Source organism: Pagrus pagrus, assembly GCF_965226575.1.
Source record: "Pagrus pagrus genome assembly, chromosome: 20".
Classification (NCBI taxonomy): Eukaryota; Metazoa; Chordata; class Actinopteri; order Spariformes; family Sparidae; genus Pagrus; species Pagrus pagrus.
In genome coordinates this window covers 7,885,166-7,905,502 of record NC_140207.1, presented here as the reverse complement: position 1 = coordinate 7,905,502, position 20,337 = coordinate 7,885,166, and the positions used below count along the sequence as shown (strand labels likewise).

The 20,337-nt window shown below is 44.3% G+C and overlaps 1 protein-coding gene across 2 annotated transcripts in view; it reads left to right on the top strand.

Annotated features, from left to right (window-relative positions):
* Window positions 1-20,337, top strand: part of gli3 (GLI family zinc finger 3) — a 116,231-nt gene that overhangs the window by 75,750 nt on the left and 20,144 nt on the right. For both annotated transcript variants that reach the window (XM_084340611.1, XM_084340610.1), the window contains exons 5-6: window positions 12,444-12,649; window positions 16,628-16,789. In XM_084340611.1, coding sequence (XP_084196737.1) covers window positions 12,444-12,649; window positions 16,628-16,789 — 368 coding nt within the window. The remainder of the gene's footprint in view (window positions 1-12,443; window positions 12,650-16,627; window positions 16,790-20,337) is intronic.

The window sequence follows — 20,337 nt, the reverse complement described above, 5'->3', positions numbered from 1 at the left end:
GTATCTATCCCCCCCTCTTCTTCTTCTTCTTCTTCTTCTTTTTTTTTTTTCTGAGGCAATTTCAGGATTTAGAGAGAAAGGAGATAAATGCCTAAGCAGAAATGTGGGCAGATTGAAGTTACAGTATATCTATTTTTTTTGTAATACACCCTAAATGGCCAGTGTAGTCTCTTTTTTTTTTTTTTTTTCTATTCAGGGCCGTGCTATTTTTGAAGGCACCTGTGTATTTTGAGAGCGATGGATCCAGCAGGTTGGAGGGGGAGGAAGAAGGAAAAAAAAGAGTTTGGCAGAGCAGATATTTGACAAGGCCTGTAAAGGTTTTAGGGTTGAGTCATTACCCGTGGAGATCTGTTAAGACATGTTGCAAAACTCTACTCACCAGGCTAGGATTACCTGCGCCGGAGCTGCTCCTGCTGCTGTGTGTATATTTATATTCGTCCCCTTAATATCACATGCGTCTTTTAATGTTTTAATGCTTTTTTCCTAAATGGTTTATGAGTGATTTAATATGTCTTAACGGCAGGAAGAATTCCTTTGCGTCACACTTTAATTCATGCTAATCAAATCAAATATTTCCTCCACATTGTCTCCACTGTTAGCCCTCGCCTGAATTTAATTTTAGGCTCCATTATAAATGTCTCAGGAAGAAAAAAAAGAAGAAAAAAGGTACACTTCTGATAAAAGAGGGCTACATTAATCTCTAATACGAGGCCTGTGAATTTGCACATGTAACACATTAGTGGATTTGATTTTCTATACACGAGTCATTTGCCCCCCTCTTCATGTTTGAGATCTCAATTTGTAGCTCTCCCATGGAGCACAATGGAAAACCAGGTCTGAGGGGAAGAGATAACAGGCAGGTGCCAACAGCTCTGCGCTAATGTGTGTGAGTGTGTGTGTGTGTGCGCTTGTTCATCCGTGCTTACACACACATTTCAAATTCTTCCCCGTCAGTGTTGTGCGAGCATCAGCGCATTTGTTTCCCTGCATTTTTTTTTTTTTTTTAAACGTTTCATTTTCCTCCTCAAATCTGAATCGAGCCAAACTCCATTTAAATAAATATGATTTTTAGTTCTCGCTTACAGCTCTGTTCAAATCTTTCGTCTCAGACGTTTAACGATGTATAGTGTGCAAAGTAATTGTTTCATCGCAACGTTTAAATAATTATAATATGCATGATAAATACAGCTGCAATTAATGAGTATGTTAATTGTAAGTTAAAGGCGCACTATGTCGTTTTGGGGGAAGAAAACGACATAGTGGCCTCAGACAGTGTCCTGGGGACCTTGTTGCCCTCTGAGGACAGCTTGTTTGTTTAGTTAAGGAAATGTCGCATATCAAATAAATATTTCAGTGTGTAATGTTACCTTATTCATCCTTATTAATATTGTAAATGCTGCATTTACGAGTTTGCATTTCTTTTCCAAAACTACGTAGTGCACCTTTAATCTTCCTATTATATTCTTGATTAATTGTTTTGTCTATTAAATGTCAGTTGTGTTATTACGATTTCCCAAAGCTGATGTATTCATAATGGTTTTATTAAATTTAACAGTCAGTGCAGAACACAAAAAGGAAAATGGAGGCGGTGGAACCGGACAATATCTAAAACTTACGTTTGAAAAATGACTGAAACAATTAACAGATTAATTTTATGTCTTTTTATTAAATTTACTAATCCCGAAATATAACGCCCAGCAACACTTATAAAACCAAACGATTGACTCTGGGTTGAATGCTTGATGCCAAAATGTGTTTGTTTTAAATCAGGGCTGCCCAACGAGGGGCCCGCGGACCAAAGCAGGGCCGCCATAAGATTTGATTTGGCCCGCCGGGTGTTTTGAATTTTGAGAAAAAATGTACAATGTGAATCTCTGTTCACGCTGTTATCACCAATCCAAGGGGGCAGGGGAGACAACTCGTGCAGGAAGTCAGTCTCACATCTTGAAAGTACAACACCACAGACAGAAAAAAGTTGCCAAGAGAAAAAGTACAGGCACCCCTGGTTTAAATTATTATAACATAACGATGCCATAACAATAAATGCATTTTAACTGTTTAAAAGAAGAGTCTTCTTCTGTCTACGTGTACACAAACTCACTGTGAGCCCAGAGAGCGCCTCCCACCCTCACATTCTTCAAACCTTAAGCAACATTTAATTTCTCTGATGTATTACATTCATAAGTAAGAAGCCTTTAGTGGCTCTGGTGGTAACTCGCTTGATGGGTGTGGCGGACTGTCACTTTTACGAGCCGTGCCGCTTCTTAATTGGCTTCGTAAGAGACCCTCCTCTCGTTGGCGGCGAGCGGTTAGAGAGCGGCGGTGACTGTCAAGATATGAGCAGCGCGCCGCCTCACGTGGCCGTCCTGACGTCTGCCTCTCCTCACAGATTTCATAAACAAGCCTTTAAGGAAATATTTCGCTGTACAATAATCGAGTTTAGAAAAGGATTGAGAGCTGCTTTTTTTTTTTTCTTTTTCTTTCCTTTTTTCAGCCTGTGCCCTACAGACGTCATGCTGTAGCAGTGCAGAAATGTGGAATTTCCATTACTCTGATCTCTGGGCTCCAGACCCTGCGATCCCACTCTGGGGGCCAGTTACAGCAAGTAACGAGACCAGGGGAACAGGGTCATAAATCCTCTCCAGCTCTCCTCATTTTCCATCCTCCCTCCATCTGTCCCTCCCTTCCTTCCTTCCTTTTCCTCCCTCTCCTTTCTTTCTCCTTCGCCCTCCATCCCTCCTTCGGTGTTTGATTTTGCTAAATGCGACGATACGAAATGTCGCCGCGTGTTTAAAAAAACGCCTAAAGACCATTTACAGCTTTAATGTCGGAGGAAATGAGTCCGTCTCCTCCCTTTAAAGCTTCTGCACCTCCTCTCGTGTATCTTCCACATCTCAGAATGTTTCACTCCTCTTACACTCTCCCGACCAATGAAAATTAATTCATATCGCATAAAGCGATTTCCTTTCTCTCAGCCCTTCGTTATCTCCCTTATCAGATGGCGGTGTCCGTTACATCTGATAGAGAATAGTTTCATCCAATAATGTCGTTTGGAGTTTGGAAAACAGAATCCTCCGCTGCTTCTCTCTTCATATTTTTATTTTTTTGTTGGAGGAGGAGGGTGTCAGCTCGGGAAGTTTGTCCGGTGGGAGCTGCACAAACAGCTGCGAGATGACCGCAACTGTAAGAATGCAGCGAGCTTTTTATTGCATTGCTTTTTTTTTTTTTTTTTTGGGACACATGCAGTGATTTTAAGGTTTATTTAAAGGGATTAAAATAAAGCTGGGAGACTCCTTCCCGGAGCCAAAGTCAGAGAAAAAGTTTCCTGACGCAGGCTTATTAGGAATTCCCTCCCCATTCATATCAGTTTTGTGTCACTCATGTAGCAGGTTTGTGAAACATCCTCCTCTGGGTATTTAATACAGGACTGTGTTTAAGCCTCCCCAAAGCTTCAGCGAGCCTGAGCTTGGCACCGCCACGCACTCTCAGCCCCCCCTTCATGATTAAATATCAAGGAACTCCACTTGACATTTTATTAGTCCAACAAGATGGATGAAATGGGGAGAATAAAGTAGGCTGTGTCCGTTCACTTCCCCACCAGCACTTGCCTTTCTTCTGTCCAGATTTTCTCCCTCCGCAAGAAGTATGTATTAGGAAAACGTGATGGATCTCGGCCTGAAAAGGAGGATTTTCAGCGCTGAGAAGGAAACATATATTTCTGTGTCTTGTACCTGATGCTCCTCTGCGTCTCAGCTCTCCCTCCCTCCCTCCCTTTCTTTTTCTGTTGTTCTACCTCAGATCTCTGTCTGAAGGATTAACCATCTCCAGCAGTGTGTCTCCGCTGTCTTGTAGCGCCGCGTATTGTTTGTGATTTGCTCGGGCCCATCCGTGCGGCTGCTCATTTCAGCAGCCCAGCGTGACGCGGTCGAATTGAGGGGGATCCACGCCGCTCCTCGCAGCCCTGGGCCACACTCGCTCTCCTCACCTGAGATGGGCTGTGCACACACACCCTCATTACCTGACTTGTCGGGGTGTGGAACCTGAACCCTGTTTGGCTGCAGGCGTCAGCTGAGCTTTCGCGTAACAAGGCGTCAGGGCCATCGAGACATTACTTGAGAGGAAAAGGGAAGATAGATGTGCTTCCTCCCTGTTTTCAGAAGTTTAACACTTCAACACCCAGGAGTCCCCTCCTGTCTTCTCTCTAGCCCGGGGCATGCCAGAGGAAGTGAAAACACTCACCAAGAGAGGCAATAATTCCACCTGTGCTCGCTCTGGAAAAGAAAGCAACCATCAAGTAATTTTGAGATGAAGGAGGAATGCTTCATGCAAGAAAAAAAATGATTGTTCTATTTATAAAAGGGCAAAATCAAGCATGGGAAAGGACCAAAAGAGAACAAGAAAACCTTTCTTCCCCCCCGATTCCAGCCGCCTTGAAATTACAGGAGAAAAAAAAAGGCCCGGCTCATTTTGTGTAATTTCACTTTCATGTTTTCATTTTCTTGCTATATGCCCTGTCGATTTGTTTTCCCAGACATTCTTATCTCGATGGCTGAAATTACATTTGATTGCGACGTGGAAAAAGTGGTTTTCGAAAAAAACTAAAAGAAACTCTCCCGCTGCGTGGCGAAGCCCGACGTAAACTTTTCAAAAAGGGCGATCACGGGTCGTAATTTCGAAACGGGCGCGAGTGCTGCAAAGATGTGATCTCGATGGTTTTGATTAATGCTCCAGCGACGTTGAAAGAAAGGCATTTTTCATGTGTGACACACCTTCGGCGGCAGTTGTAACCAGTTCCTCTGACACCTGCACCCGTTTGTTATGACTTGAGCCTGTCACACTCGCCGGCTCCTGTGGATAAACATATGTTATCAGCCCAGTGGCGTGGAAGTGATACGTGCCGACAGGGATGTACTGCACGTCATTCTGGTAGGACAAGTGTGCGTTTCTGGCTGCTTATATGTAGACAATGTGAGTGCGACTGAAACACACAGGGGGAGGAGACGGAGGAACTGAGGGAGAGCGCTGTGTATTCAACTGGACAGCTAGAGAGTGTGTGTGTGTGTGAACTGACGGTGCAGTGTATGGGAATGTCTGGCACGCCTCCAGAGGTGTCCCACAGAGAGGGAATCCTGCTTGATGTGACCATGAATAGAAAGCCATCCCCACCCCCTGAACCCACCCAGGCCTTTGATGTCAGGGGGTCACACAGAGCCCTGGCAGCTCCGGGGGGGGGATGGCATAGTTACCCTGAACGCCTGGCAACCTTCAACGTGCCATGCCAGGCCCGCGGTCTGCTCTGCCCAGCCAGAAGGAGGGGAAAAAAAGCAGAGAGGAGGACATTCAGACTGTCAGTGCTCGTAGGAAAGGCTAGAGGAAACAGTCCTGGCCTTCATTTATCAATGAAACTCACCAAGAGATTACAGAGCGCTGATTTCAGGTATGAAGGCTGCAGCCATAGTTCAGATCTCTGCAACATCTGATCTGTTAGAGTGACCTTAAGCAAGACTGCAACCCCTGCTGACTTATTTTGATTTGTACTAAGAGGGTGAAAGCCTAAAATATAACAACTGCATCAACCGTGTTTTTCAGAAGGTTTTTTAAAACGTCTGCTGCCGACAGTGAAAAGCGAAAAAGCTAAAAGCCTCTTTTAAAGGTGCAATATGTAAGAGTTCGTCACCTGTGGAATTCAAACTCAAAACAAAAAGGGGGCCGAACATTGCTAGCGTGACTGCTAACTGCTGCTATCTGTAACTGCCTTTAGCTAGTTAGCTTAGTAAGCCCTGCAAGCTAGCGGTCCGGACTGGGAGCCCGGGGCGCCAGGGATGTATTAGCGTTTACACCGCTAGCACAGAAGCCTTGGACTGGGACATGCCATGGCTAGCTGGTTAGCATGCTATCTTCAGTAACTTCCCCTGTAGCTACGTTATTAGCCTAGCCGATGCGAGATACCGCGTGGGAACCGCATGAACTGTGATTGGCCGGCTGAGAGAGAAGGAGCAGGTGATAAAGTTGGCTTCTTAACAAGCAGACGTGATTAAATGACGATCTCTGTTCACCATCCGCTGTGGAGTATTTCCAATTCAGGGCAGGAAATCGTTGGCTTTGGATGGAAAAACAAATGTATTTTTAACCTTTTAGCGTGGCGGCGTCCCCCAGAGGCCGGTGGTTTGACTGAAGGCCGGCTGGATCTGAATATGAAATCAGTTTTAACTGCCGCTGTAATTGTCGTTACTAATGTGGAAAATGAAGTCATTGGCAGAGGCTAATGAAGACTTTCCCATTGAATCATTAGGAACTCAGAACATACCTACCTTCCTCTGTTTGTGTCTGTCTCTCCGTCTCTCTGTCTGTCTTCTCTCTTGTCTCAGCTCCCTTTCCTCTCTCCTTGGGTCTCAGCTGGCTCTGTTCCTGTGGCCCTTTGATCTCAGTGAAAGGGTTTGGAGCTTTAAAGTGCTTCTGTTTCCGCTGTCAGGAGCCCCTCTCTTCCTCCCCTCTGGTTTAGGCTTTCAGAGCGGTGGCAGCCCTGTGCTGTGGCTGGGTGGGTCAGGGGGTTGAGGGGAAGGTGGGGAGTGGAGAGGGGGGGGGGGGCCCACAGGTTTCTATGAGGTGGTGAGAGTGAGGTGAGGTTGGAGGGGGAGTCGGCGTGTGATGCTGTCAGCCTCGGTCGGGAGAGGATGTGACTGATCCCAGTTCCCTCCAAAACCCTCAGTTCCCACCTCGCTCAGCCCCTTGTGGCCACAGGTGTAACGTGTCATGAAAGATGGGTTTAACTGCAGCTCTTCTGTTTCCCTGCTACCTCTTCTTCCTGTATATGTATCGTATATATGACGACACAGTTTTCAGAGTGTACAGTCTTCCAGTGCACAATCATCACCTTGAAATATAGTGAAACTTCAAGGTAATAGTTTGTTAACCAAGGACTTAAAGGTCCTGTGTGTAGGATTCAGGGGGATCTGTTGCTGATATATTATAAAATATTAATGATTGTCTTTTAATTAGTGGATAATCATTTAAAACTAAAGATTGTGGCGTTCATATTGCCTTAGAATGAGCCTTTTTATGGACTGGTCTTCTTTCATGGAATCCGCCATTTTGCACCGCCATGTTTCTACAGCAGCCCCCGCTGGACAAACCAAAAACTGGTTTTAGAGAGTGCCTTTCGTGCTTCTTTGTGTTTGGGGTATTCAGGTGGTTGCAAACAGCATCTCCACCGCTAGATGCCACTAAATCCTACACACTTGTCTTTTAATTAACCTTCTACGATAAAAGTCCCGCCATCTAACCCTTGAGGCTAACGTTAGCTAGCATACTACTGTTGACAGCAACTTGAAATCTCACCTCCAGTTCTCGCCGAATAATTAAAAAAAAGTGTTAGCCGCATCTCCCCAATCATCCAGACTCAATCAACCTTCTGCTTTTGTTTAGTCTTTTCACCGCAACACGTGAATCTCCGTTTTGTTTATGTCTGCTTCCCCAAGAGATCACATGAGAGAAAGTCATGAACCCAGAGTGTGTGAAGCCACCGAGGATCGTGCTCATTCTTTCCTCAGTTGGACTTGATTGGTGTCGTGACTCTCGTCTTTTGCTTTTTTCCTTTTTTAAATCTCAGTCTTGGACCACATCAGCAGCTCTGGATGAAAAACACGACGGTCTATGAACACTCACAGTTGCTGGATTATTGGATTTGGACTCGGCAATTTCCTGTACCCGTCGGCGGAGCACACATCAAGAAATTTTCATTTTACTTGGTGCGCGACCATTTCATGCTTGAGCTAAAAGTATTTTGCAAAGCACGGTTCCTGTTTTAGCCGACCGCTATGTCAATACCACCGGGTCTTAACTGCCGCGCCACAATGATACCTTGTGTCCTAAGTGAAGTCATCAACCTCCACCGCAAACTGTGTGTTTCTACTGCAGCCTTCACCGAGAACAAAATTATTAGTGTTGATATAACCTTGTTCCAAACAAAGACTCGAGGCCTGTTTACATGAACACACACCCCTAAATGAAACCTTAAAATCATCTGGGGGCATATTTACATTTGGCGAGTGTGTATTCATCCGGTGAAACAAGACGACAGTTTAAAATCCACAGACCGCCCCGTGTAAACATGCGATGTCTTAAAGAGGCGCTGGCTGGTTTAAGCGAGGCCACGTGAGGGGAAATGGCTTCCATATGTCGGGAGCTCGGTCCTGCCTTGTGCCTTGTTTGCAGGACGTCTTCTTTGAGGGTTAATAAGAATTATAAACTCACGAAGGAAAGCGGAGGAGTGAAGGAGAAGTTGTTTTTTTTTCACTCTGGTAATGCAGAGAAGCCTGCGGTACAGCTTTGATGTAAATCTTAAATCAGGTGTAACTAAGACGCTACTTCTCTGGCTCGCACATCATCACACACGGGGTGAACATTCCTGCACACACGCTGCACGTTGTCAGATTACTTCCTTTCGTCATGTTGATTAATGCTCACTGGCAGATGCTAAGACGATCACGACCCCGCGGAGAGCAGCTGAACGCGGACCGCCGGACACTCGCATGCTTTTTTCTCTCGCAAGTACGGAGGCGCGTCGCACTCCTCAGAAGCATCCGTCTCCCCTCCTGTCCTCCTCAAATCCCCTCACACCTGGACTCCGCACCCCCCTGAGACTTCTTTTCCTCTCCAGCTCCCCGTTTCTCCTAACTCTTCTCTGTCCACCCTTTCGATTCATACACCATATCTTCACACGCTCCCTCCGTCTCCTCCCTCCCGACTACTGTTCATGCTCCAACTGTCGTCCCTCCCTCTCTGCAGCCCTCCCTCACACCTCTTTCTTTAAACTTTTCTTTTCACCTTTCAACACGCTGAATAACGACTGCCCATTCCAACCACCTTTCCACCAATCAACACGAGTGCGCTCCTTTCTTTTGTTGTCTCATCGCCACTTTTTCAGTACTCCCGGGCCTTCCAGTAGGGCCCTGCTCCTATTCCCTAAGTTAATTGGAAAAACAAGGCCGAGCAGCGGCATTTTGCCAGGGTCAGCGCAGGGAGATGCAGCCAACACATGACAGGGTTAATCAGTGTCATGGCAGCCGGAGTGGGCGTCTGGCTCTGCTCAAATAGGGATGTGGAGGGCCAGACGAGGAAATAAAGTCATGACGTTTTTTCAACCTTTCCTTCAGGGGTCTTATTCATAAATTGAAAATGTGTAAAACGTCATACGCAGCCATTTCAGGGACACAACTTCTTCTTTTTTTCCTCTATCCTTCAGTGTTTTATATGTTTTTGTGCATGTTAAAGATCTTAAAAGTTAAAAAGGTCAAAGTCTGCACCGACAGAAGCTCCTCTCTCCCGCAGAAAACACCGCTCCTTAAACGCCTCGTCACTAGTCCCGCCTTTGATTCCATGACATCACACTACGTCATCACGTCAGGCATTTGCATCATTTATGCCGCTCGGCTAGTTTGGCACGTACAGAAATGATTTAGCGCAGCTGCTCTGTTGTTGCTAGCGGTGCTGGCTCAGTCGTGTGTGAGCCGACCAATCAGAGGAGACTGGGTATTGAGGAGGAGGGGAGGGCCTTAAAGAGACAGGAGCACAAACAGAGCAGAGTTAGTTTAAATAAATGTCCGATCCTTGACTCAAAACAATGATGCAATCCCATTTTTAAAGGCTTTCCACTGTTACCGTTGTTCCTAAAAATGTTTGTTTCAATTTTTCGTCTGACAAAGCAGGTTTCTTGTGTTTCCCTTCAGCTGCGTATCCTCGTGCCTACGTTTGCCTACGTGTGAGTGTGAGATGCACGGTCAGCCATGTGACATCAAAGCCGGTGTCACTCGGCAGCTGTGTTGTGATCCGTGCAAATGAGGCATGTAATGGTGGCGTGTGGGCCCATGACTTGCTTATCAACAACACACTCCTTCACACACCTGTTCTGATGTGCCCTCAGCGTGGCCTGTGTGTGTGTGAAGGAAGTAAAACAACGTCTTGTGACTCTTCTGACGGGAGACGTGCAGAAACACACCGATCAAATGGAGGTGGACTATTGTGTCGCAATGTCAGATCCCTTAAATCTGTCACCTTTGCACAATTTAACAACAAGGCTTTTGCTGAGATTCCTCTCAGGACTTCCTCTCCTTAGAGTGCTTTTTTCACATACACCTGCTTCAGCATCACTGAGACATGTTGTCACACACTTGAAGACAAGCGAAAGCCTTTAAAATCTTCCTGTAGCCCCCTTTGGGCTAATTACAGAAAGGTTCCTTGAGGACAAAGTTTGTATGTGTGAATGCCTGTGTACACGTATGTCTGTGTGTCTGTCTTTCCGCTGCTCAGTGCTCATTATTTGCCCTGGCCTGAGCTCTTTCATTAGGGGGGCTGTGAAGTGGAGGGACGGAGGGGCCGGTAGGGGATCAGGGGATGGGGCGGAGGTCGTAATTGGGCTGTTCCGCTCCCCTGGCCTTGCTCAAGGTCACTGTGAGACAAACTCCGGGCCAGGTCTCTCACTATTTCTTCCTCCGTCTTTTCCCACCCTTTTCCATATCTCCCTCCTCACCTCCCTTCTTAAACCCCCCCGCTTTTTTCTCCTCCCTCCCTCCTTCGCTCATCCTCTCCTTCTCCTGGGGTCTTTTGTCACAGTAGACTGGTCCACCGGGGAGCCACAGAGAAGTGGAGGGGCTAATTCAGTCTAATCTCTTAGCCTGTTAATGTCTGGCTGATATGTGGATTTCTCCACATCCTCAGGGGAAGGCCTTTGTGGTGAAGGCCATCATTATGAAGTTTCCGAGCCCTCCTAGCCAATTATAGGAAGGGAGACAAATTAGTTCATCTCCAACTTAGCTCCCGAGAAGTTTTCTCAATTGTTCTCAACTTTATTTCCCATCTCATGCCATAGAGGCGATTCACTGTAAAGGTTTGTGATAATAAAAAAAAAAAGAATTGCCTGATGGTGCTCATTTCTCTATTTAAAGAAAAAGATTGTGCATCTTGTGCGAGGCTCGCTGATGGATTTTGTACAACATTGTATCCGTCATGTGCGAATCCGTACACGGTTTCTGCTCAAAGCCAAGTTTGAAGCCATCTGAGTAAAGTGGTGTAGCGTTGCTTGTCTGGCGCTGGCCAGCGGTGAGCTCGGTCTAACGTTTCCCTCTGATTAAGACACAGTGGTGAAAGCTGCCTTTGATCTGAGGAAATGTCTGCGTAGGGAGCAGTTGGAATGCAGCGCTCTCCTCTCTGCCTTGCAGATGGAGAGAGAGAGATAGTGTCACAGTCCATTTGTCTGGCCTCGCCACTGCCCGTCCACCCACAGTTGTTAAATCTGGATTGTCACAGCCTGTCAGGCCTAATGAATTGAGCGTGATGCCCCCGCTGAAGTTTGGAGTCAACTGGATTGTTGTTTTGGCGCGAGAGCAAATCAGAAGATGTAGTGACGAGAGATTTATGCGGATGTCTAACTTTTTAATGTCTTTTATCATTTTTGCTGGGGTTAGGGTGAGTTTCTGCTTGTTGAAGCATTGTCTATTATTCCTGTTCATGGTAGGAATGTTCACAAGGTTCAACTTGCGTCAATCTTTCCCATAAACTGCAGATGAGTTCTCAATTTAATTTAAACAGCCCAATATGACATATCGCAAATTTGCCTTAAGTGGCTTTACAATTCATGCAGAACACAACGTCCCTATTATTCTCCCCATTATCCCAAAAATCGAATCAAATCTGTCCGAGGGAGCAAAGAAAACGCATGTGAGGTTTTCATTTGAGATCGTAGGACATTTTTAAAATATGTTTTCACATTCTTCCTCTATTTTCTTCTCTGTGGGTCTTCAGTATCACACATGAAGGATTTACCTGAAGTTCCTCTTACATCTTTACATCGTACAACACCCACATTACACTTAAACTCACCGAAAACCGAAAAAAAAAAGTTCTTCATGTGCTTCCTTCTCTTTGTGTGTCCCAGAGTATCAGGGTTTCCTGCAGTCATGCACACTTTCCAAAGAAAATGCGTCTGATTGCAGTTTTAATTTCAGCTCGTGTACTATGTGCTCCAATATCACCTATCACAAATTTTCCTTAAATGGTTTTACAATCTGCACGGCATACGACACCCCCATCACCCTCAACCTCTCCAAAAACCCCTTCAACTGGGAAAAAAAACGACCTGCTGAAGGGGATTATGGTCCAAAAATCTATCTGAGAGTGTCTGTGTTTACAGAAATCACACGCACTTTCCAAAGAAAATACGTGTGATTGCAGAAAGTTTTCATTTCAGTTTGTGGCGCATTCAAAATATGTACTCGTGTTCTTCCTATTTTTTCTTCTCTGTTTGCCTCCAATATCACGTATCGCAAATTTGCTGCGTTTTAAAGTAATCACGCGCGCTTTCCAACTAAAATACGTGTTTTATTTATCCGCATTTGAAACATGCACTCATGTTCTTCCTATATGTCCTTCTTTGTGTTTCTCTGCAGGCCTCCCGGGCTGGCGGGCAGTCCAGCTTTCTCCGACATCTCCCTCATCCGGATCTCGCCCCAGCGGAACCCCTCTGTGGGGGCGGAGTCGCCCTTTCACCCTCCGCACCCCTACATCAACCCGTACATGGACTACATCCGCTCGCTCCACAGCAGCCCCTCCATCTCGGTTCTGTCAGCCACCCGGGGCCTCAGCCCCGCAGATGGTGAATAAAGTGAAACACACACCGACGCGCCAAGCGTGATGCGTATATACACACACACACACACTCAGCACACACATGCACATCTGCACGCGACCCCGGCGGAGTAGAAATGGCCGACAAAAACCTCGGCAGACCCTTAAAAATGATATTTGAAATTGATTAGCGAGGTTCGATTGCTATTAGGAGGAATCTCGATTCTCTGTATCAGTTTAATTCCTGTTTGAGATCAGAAGAGGTCAGGTGAGAGGCAACTAGATCCATCTCTATTAAGACCCAGGGGTTGGTGAGATGTTATCTGAGTGAGGGAGCGGGTGGATGGGAGTATTATGAGTGTGGCGCGATCTGTGTGGGTGGGGGCGCAGGTTGGAGGGAGGCTAATCCTTTTGATCTGTGAGTCATGTCAGAGACCTCTGGAGGATGAATCAGTGAGAGGCAGGGTCATGTACAGTTACAACGCGCACACCGAGGGAGGGTCGGATTCAAGTTCAGGGTCGGGGGGGGGGTCGGTTGTTATGGTGTCCTACAGGGAGCATTTGTTTCCTCAGATCTCATCATGGGTTTGGACTGGGAAATCAATTAAAGGGGACACCAGAACCAGGAAAATGATAGATGAAAAAATAATAAACTCACACTTTATAATACATTTTTTTCTTAACAGGTTAGTGTGAAAAGTTTGGTTGTAGGGCTGCAACTAACATTTTTTTACAATCTAATAAGTAATTGTTTAGTCTACAAAATGTGTCTTCAAATTGCTTCTTTTGTCCAACCAACATCCCAGACACAGACTCCTGATCTTCCAACAGAAATGACAAAGAAAAGCCAAAAATCCTCAGATTTAAAGGTGCACTATGTAGTTTTGGGAAATACATTTTAATCAGAAGAGAAACATCTTCATTGAAATAAAAAAAAAAACTCTCCTTGTTTTCATGACTGAATAAACTGAATACACACACTGACCTTAAAGGACAACACAATTTGTGAACTTTGTTTATATGTGGTGGACCCCGCCACATTTCTAGTTTCAAACAGTGTCTTGGGACCTTATTTTCCTCTGAGAACAGCTTGTTTATTAAGATGTTTTAATTTTAATTTTTTTAAATTTCAGAGTTTAAATTTCTTCTCCAAAACTACGTAGTGTGCCTTTAAGAAACTGGAACAAGCAAATAATTCACATTGTTGATCAACTAATGATGTGATTTTAGTTAAAAATGCTAAAAATGAAATGAAGAAAGCAATTGTGATGACTAATAAGGTCGAATATTAAGCAGAAATAAAGCATTTTTATTTATTTATTTATTTTGTTTTATATTATTTAAAATTGAATACCAAAACAAGCAATTAGCAAGAATTGGGTTTTGGAAAATTATCATTTAGCATGTAGCATTTCGGCTATTCTTTAAACATTTTATAGATTGAATACTTAAAGGGGCAATATGTAGTTTTGGAGAAGAAATTCAATTTACAATATTATTGAGGGAATAATACAAACTCAGTTATATTCATTTCATTTTTTCCATAACTGAATAAACAAGCTGTTCTCAGAGGAAAATAAGGTCCCCAGAACACTGTGTGAAGCTAGAAAGGTGGCAGGGTCCGCCACATATAAACAAAGTAAAACAGTATGAAACTGTGTTGTCCTTTGAGGTCGGTTTGTTCAGCTCATTTAGTCACGAAATCCAAGAGAGTTTGTTTATATAGTTTGTTCCGGCATGAAACTCCGTCCTCTACGTACTGCACCTTTAAGTGTTTGATTGCAAAAATGAATTGCTGAATAATCTAATGACAATAACTTGCAAAGTTTTACTCGAGGTAAAATCCAGTTCAGAAAAGTTAATAAAACAGCAAAAAAAAAAAGTCAAACTGCTGAAAATGACCTCGCCGTGAGACGTACGCTGATTAAAGAGCTTCTTTGCCAAACATCCATCTACGGTCACCTTCGCGGCCCTGAAAGGGCCTGATGACCTATTACGGCCCTCATGTCGTCAGCCATCAGCCTTTTCAGCACTTCAGCAGCGGAGACCCACTTTAGCTCCCCACCTCGTGTTGAAGTGTATTTCAGAAAGTGGCAGATAGCAGGGGCATTTCCTCTCCACCAGCACACTCGACTTCATCTCACCCCGGCTCTGTTAAAAGCAGCGTCTAAGTGAAGACCGAGAGTCTCTGCTCTTACCCTCACTCAACCCCTCTCCTGCTCTCCTGCACTCTGTCGCTCCTTTCCTCGCCAACAGGAAGTATCCGACTCTTTACCCTCCAATTTTCCATTACCGCAACATAATGTGCAGCAGTCTCCGGCTCGCTCCGAATCAAAATAGTTCCTCCAACCTACCACATGATCCCCTTTCACTTCATAATGCTGTGAATTGTGAATGAGGCACCTAATTACTCCTTTAATCAATCCGGTGATTAATTAACCCATCAGCTTTTGTGTTGTTAGTATATCACCACGCTTACAGGGAGCCTCCTTCTTCACTATGCATTTTTTTTTTTCCTACCCCAAAAAAGTGCATTTGAATAATGATGAATTAATTAACAGAATCTAATGGAGATTTAAAAGTGGGTGGGATTTAGTACCACCCTCTCGCTGCCACACATTTGCTTTTCACATCTTTTCTCGCCCCTCCCTCACGATACTTCTCCTCTTTTTCGTGTGCGACGGGAGTTCAGAGGTAGGCTCGCCCCTGATCCTATTGTAATGCTGAAGGAGCACCCGGTGGCTCACGGAGTCCCGAGGCAAGTTTCTGGGTGCCACACTGAGAGCCTCCCCCTCCCCGCTCCCGCTTTTTGCCCCCAGGATCGCGCTCGGATGCCAGCGTTTCTGATTTAGAAAAATTCCGCAAAGCCCCTTTTTCTGTGCGTGGCTCCTGAATGGGCCATATTATGGTTGAATGCAAAAGCAAAGCTACGGCGGAACAGTGGAGACAATTAAGAAACCCCCCCCCCCTCCTTCCACTGAAGACATAATACCCACATCGAATTAATTTAGAATTTTTCCTTACGTTCATTCAACCAATCATGGATGCATATTGCAGGCATACAGGCCAGCCTTAAGAGGAAATCTCCTCATACACTGTTTCTTTATTTATTTTCTCTTTATTTCCTCAATTGGGAGGGGGGGGAAACGAGCCGCGGCTCTCCGTGGGTCTGAACCGATTCTATATTTGCATCCAAAACCACAGTGTTAGTCTTTCCCTTCTCTCTTTCTTCGAGTATTTGCATAAGGAAGCCCACCACCAGATGTTTATTTTTAGGCTACGGTTCAAGGACTTACAACACTATAACTAAGGGAATGACTTGAAAAAGAGAGGGATTTTCGAGAGGGAGAGAAAGTGAAGTGGAGGCAGAATCGTTTGCTGTATCTTTATGCATGCAGATATATCTGGGCAGATTTAGGGCCTTTTGTTTTCTCCTCGCGCAGTTTAAAAGGAGCAGAGTCGAGGAGCAGGTTGCATATCTGCAGACTGCAGCCCCGACGCGTACGACGCACAAGCACCATCTCTGGCAGGAGATGTGTCGGCCCACATGCTCTTTACCACACACACATCTACGCCCGTGCACTCGCTCTCAAAGTGATCAAGGAACAGTGAGAAGAGGAGCAAAAGGCTGTTGAAGAATTGTATTGTGAGATGATCGGTTATTGCCGTGCCCGGCGTGAGCGCATCAATCAAACGCTAACGCACGCTCGACTGTAATCTCTGAGCGAGCATCCGGTAATTCCCAGTGAGGCTCTCCACTTCAGGTGACGCTCCCTGTGCAGCTGTTTTGCTTAACTTGATGGTGCTGCTAATGTGCTCATTACTGTTCTGCCGAGCTGATTATCATCTAATGTAAATGAACGCAGGTTCGTAGCACCGTGCAGGTGCTCTCCCCGTCGTGTTTTTCTCACCAGCTAATTCCTTCCCTTCACTTCCTCATCTGTCACCTTCACTTTCTGGTTGCCTTGTTTCCTCTTTGCTGACCCCGATCGTTCTCCTGCTCCAGCCCCTCACACAGGTCTGACCACGGCCGAGTACTACCACCAGATGGCCCTGCTGGCGGGCCACCGTAGCCCCTACGCGACCGACCTGCTCCCTTCTGTGGCCGCCACAGCCGGCGCCAGCAGCGCCAGCGCCCTGCACATGGAGTACCTGCAGGCAATGGAGAGTAAGTCTGCACTGATGTCACACATGACTCATGACTGAGAGCACAGTTCATGACACACACACACACACACACACACACAAGCCCGTTTCAGAGCGTTTCCGGAGTGCTGATCCAGGATCGCTTAGTTTTTTTCAGTATTCCACATACTTGAGGTCCAAAACTGATCGAGGGACAGATTTACAGACAATGGGAGTTTTTTCAACTTGATGATGCCAAGTTCAGGTTTACAAATCAGTTCTCCACAACGCTCGCCAAGTTGGATGAACGCTGGAAAGTTTGGCAAGTTTGGCAAGTTTGTTTGTATTGCACAACTCAGACACAAGGCAACTCAGAGTGCTGTACAGGAGCATAGAGTTACATTTACAGACATTCAAAACAAGTAGGAAGACATCAGGAAACAAAACATCAAAAAAAGTTAAAAATAGAAAAATACGCTTAAATACAATATATATAATAACATTATAATGTTCTTTTTTTGTTGTTTTTAGAGGCCAGTTTTGCATATTGTGGCTGTGAAAACCACATATCACCAAATTGTAAATGGTTCATGAGATACAATAATAATAATAATAATAATAATGTCCTGTTTTTAGCTTTGTAAAAACAAGTGTTTTTTAATGGTTAATTCTAAGCATAAGAAATAAAGGAACATGTCATTTTTTTCTAAAATATTTCAGATGTTTGGAGATTCATGGTTGTCAGTGATTCTTGTATCTTTTCCATTGAGCACTGATTAATTAATTTCTATGCATCTATAGATGGAGACCTGTTTAAAAGTTTCAAAAAACAACTGAAATAAAAACATAAAATGGCACCAAACCGCTCGTCAGGCGTAATCCAAATCTCCAGAAGCCCTGAGATCCCGAATTGATTTGAAAAGACGTTATTTACTGTAGCAACTAAGCTAAAAGTGTTAGCGTGACCTTGCATTGAGGGTGCGAATAACGTCTTTTCAAATCAATTCTGGATCTCAGGGCTTCTAGAGACTTGGTTAAAACAAGTCCCTATCTACTTCAGTTCTTTAGTAGAAAACTGTTTTGCTGTGAAGCTCCAGAAATGTTTTGTGGACTACAGGACTTCACCTGACTTTCCATCGGCATGAAGGAGACGAGATAATGACTGAATTTTCACTTTTGGGTGAACTTATCCTTTAAAACTGGGTAAAATATTATTGAAAAACACTACATTTCAACATGTAACAGATCCTACCTGCACATTAAAATTATAGTTATTGCAATTTAAGGTAAAATAGACGTGTTTAAAAAAGAAATAAATGAAAAAAAAGGGATTTTTCCGCCACATGTAGCCCAGCTGGAGAAAAGACACCCACTACACTTATGCCTGCTGGGATTGCACCCAACGCATTATTGCATCCCTGCACATTATAGCATGGGTGGCCCCAGAGGGAATTCAACCTTTAAAAACGCACCTTTACGATACATCTATCTGGTGTACTATATATAGACGAAGCTGCAGCTCAACCACGGCGAGGGGGGACCTGCAACTTTGCCGTGACACGATTTAAATGAGCTATTGTCTTAATGTGTTGGGCTCAGGACTGTGTGCAGAGGACTTATGCTAATGAGTTATTTTAAAGTGTAAATAGGAAATTAAACGCACAGTGAATCTTAGAAAGGTCGGACAGCCTCACCCCGCTCCCTTTGATGAGAATGTATTTAGTCAGGCAGACGCCGCTTTCATGGAAATCCGGGGTGAAGTTCCCCCTATTCCTCTGAACAAACTAATTAAAACTAGCCAAACTTGTGCGGGTATCAGAAAATTAATTGCTATTAAGTGGGAATTGGAATGTCCCACCATTCATCACTGGAGAAATCCTTTCTTCTGTGTCACTTTTTAAGATTAATAGACTGAAACAAAACAATTAGGGCCAAATTTAAGTGGAGATGCGATGCTCCTCACTTTAAAAAACGCCTGTGATCATTGCTGGTAATAACTCATCACGTTTCAACAATGTGTGTTCCAACGCCTGAAAAATTAACACTTTAAAGCTTTGTTGGATTTCGGGGAGAAGAAAAAAACATACAAAGAGCAGAGTCTGTCAAGAGGCTTTCGCTGATAATCTGGGCTACCGTGTTACTGCGGCTATTTTAGTCTATTTCACATCAGTGTAATTACCTTCAGTGAGACTTGTGCTAATGAAACAATGGGCCTGTCCTGCCTATTTGTGCTTTAATGGGCTATTGTCTGTGTTTCGTGCTGCCTAATTAGTGCCACAGCTCTCATAGATCACGATACTAAAGTCTGTATTTGTGGTCTTTATTAGTTCATTTTAATTTGCTTGCTATTCCTTCAATTTAAATGGCATTTTTTTCTCATTAGTGGGTTCACTTTTGGCAGCGTTTTTAACACCGAAACTCACGTTTAATACAAACAAACCCTCACTTGTAGCAGCTGATTGTACTTTCCTTTAAATTACACATACTCTTTATAATGGCGACAATGATATGTTGATTAATCGATTCATTTTAATAACTGATTAATGGTTTTAGCCTTTTTTCAAAGCAAAAATGTCTTTTTGAATAAAAGGATCTGTTTCTTTGGCATTTCTGATGTTAAATTAAGTTTTTTGGTGGTTTTAGACTGTTCGTTTGACTAAAGAAGCAACTTGAAGACGTCACTTTGTGCTCGAGGAAATTGTGATGAACATTTTTCAAAATTGTTTTGACATTTTATAGATAATTAAAGGTGCATTACGTAGTTCTGGGGAAGAAATTTTAATCAGAAGAGAAAGATCTTCATTGACAGATTTTTTTTTATGCCTAAACAAACTAGATAAACAAACTCTTTTTGTTTTCATGACTGAATAAACAAACTGACCTCAAAGGACAACACAATTTCATCCTGTTTTACTTTGTTTACATGTGGCGGACCCTGCCACCTCTCTAGCTTCAAACAGTGTTCTGGGGACTTTAATTTCCTCTGAGAACAGCTTGTTTATTCAGTTATTGAGAAAATAAACATTTCTGAGTCTGTATTATTGCCTCAATAATATTGTAAATATAACCACACAGTGCCCCTTTAATCGATTAATCCTCATTATTAGTTGCAGCCTTAATCTTTAAATTGAAAATTAATTATAAGTAGCTCTGAATTAATCAGATCACTGTCATTTTAAATAAGTTTTCTGTTACATAAAAGATTTTCCTGGCGAGCGTCACATCCACGCTCCAGCCCTCCCCTGCGAAAGCGTCCCTCTCAGGTGGCCCCGAGGCGTGTCGCCGAGGGTTCAACACCAGTTTTGGAGCCGGCCTTTTATTTCCAACGCCGTCAGTCCGGCCTGTCTAAACCCTCCCTGGCCGGAAGAATTAATGACGCGGCACGTAACCAGCCATCCCGTCCATAAATCAAGAGGAAATTAGAGGGACAGTCCTGCTACGAGCCTGGACGCTCCTCTCTCTGTCTCCCCGGCCGGCCGATTTATCATTTGGGCTGTGCATTAATAAACACCACTCCCATGAGGCTTTGCAGTGGTGGGACGCCGGCCCTGCTCCTCGGCTGTGCCCCCCCCCTCTTCTCTTCTCTCCTAG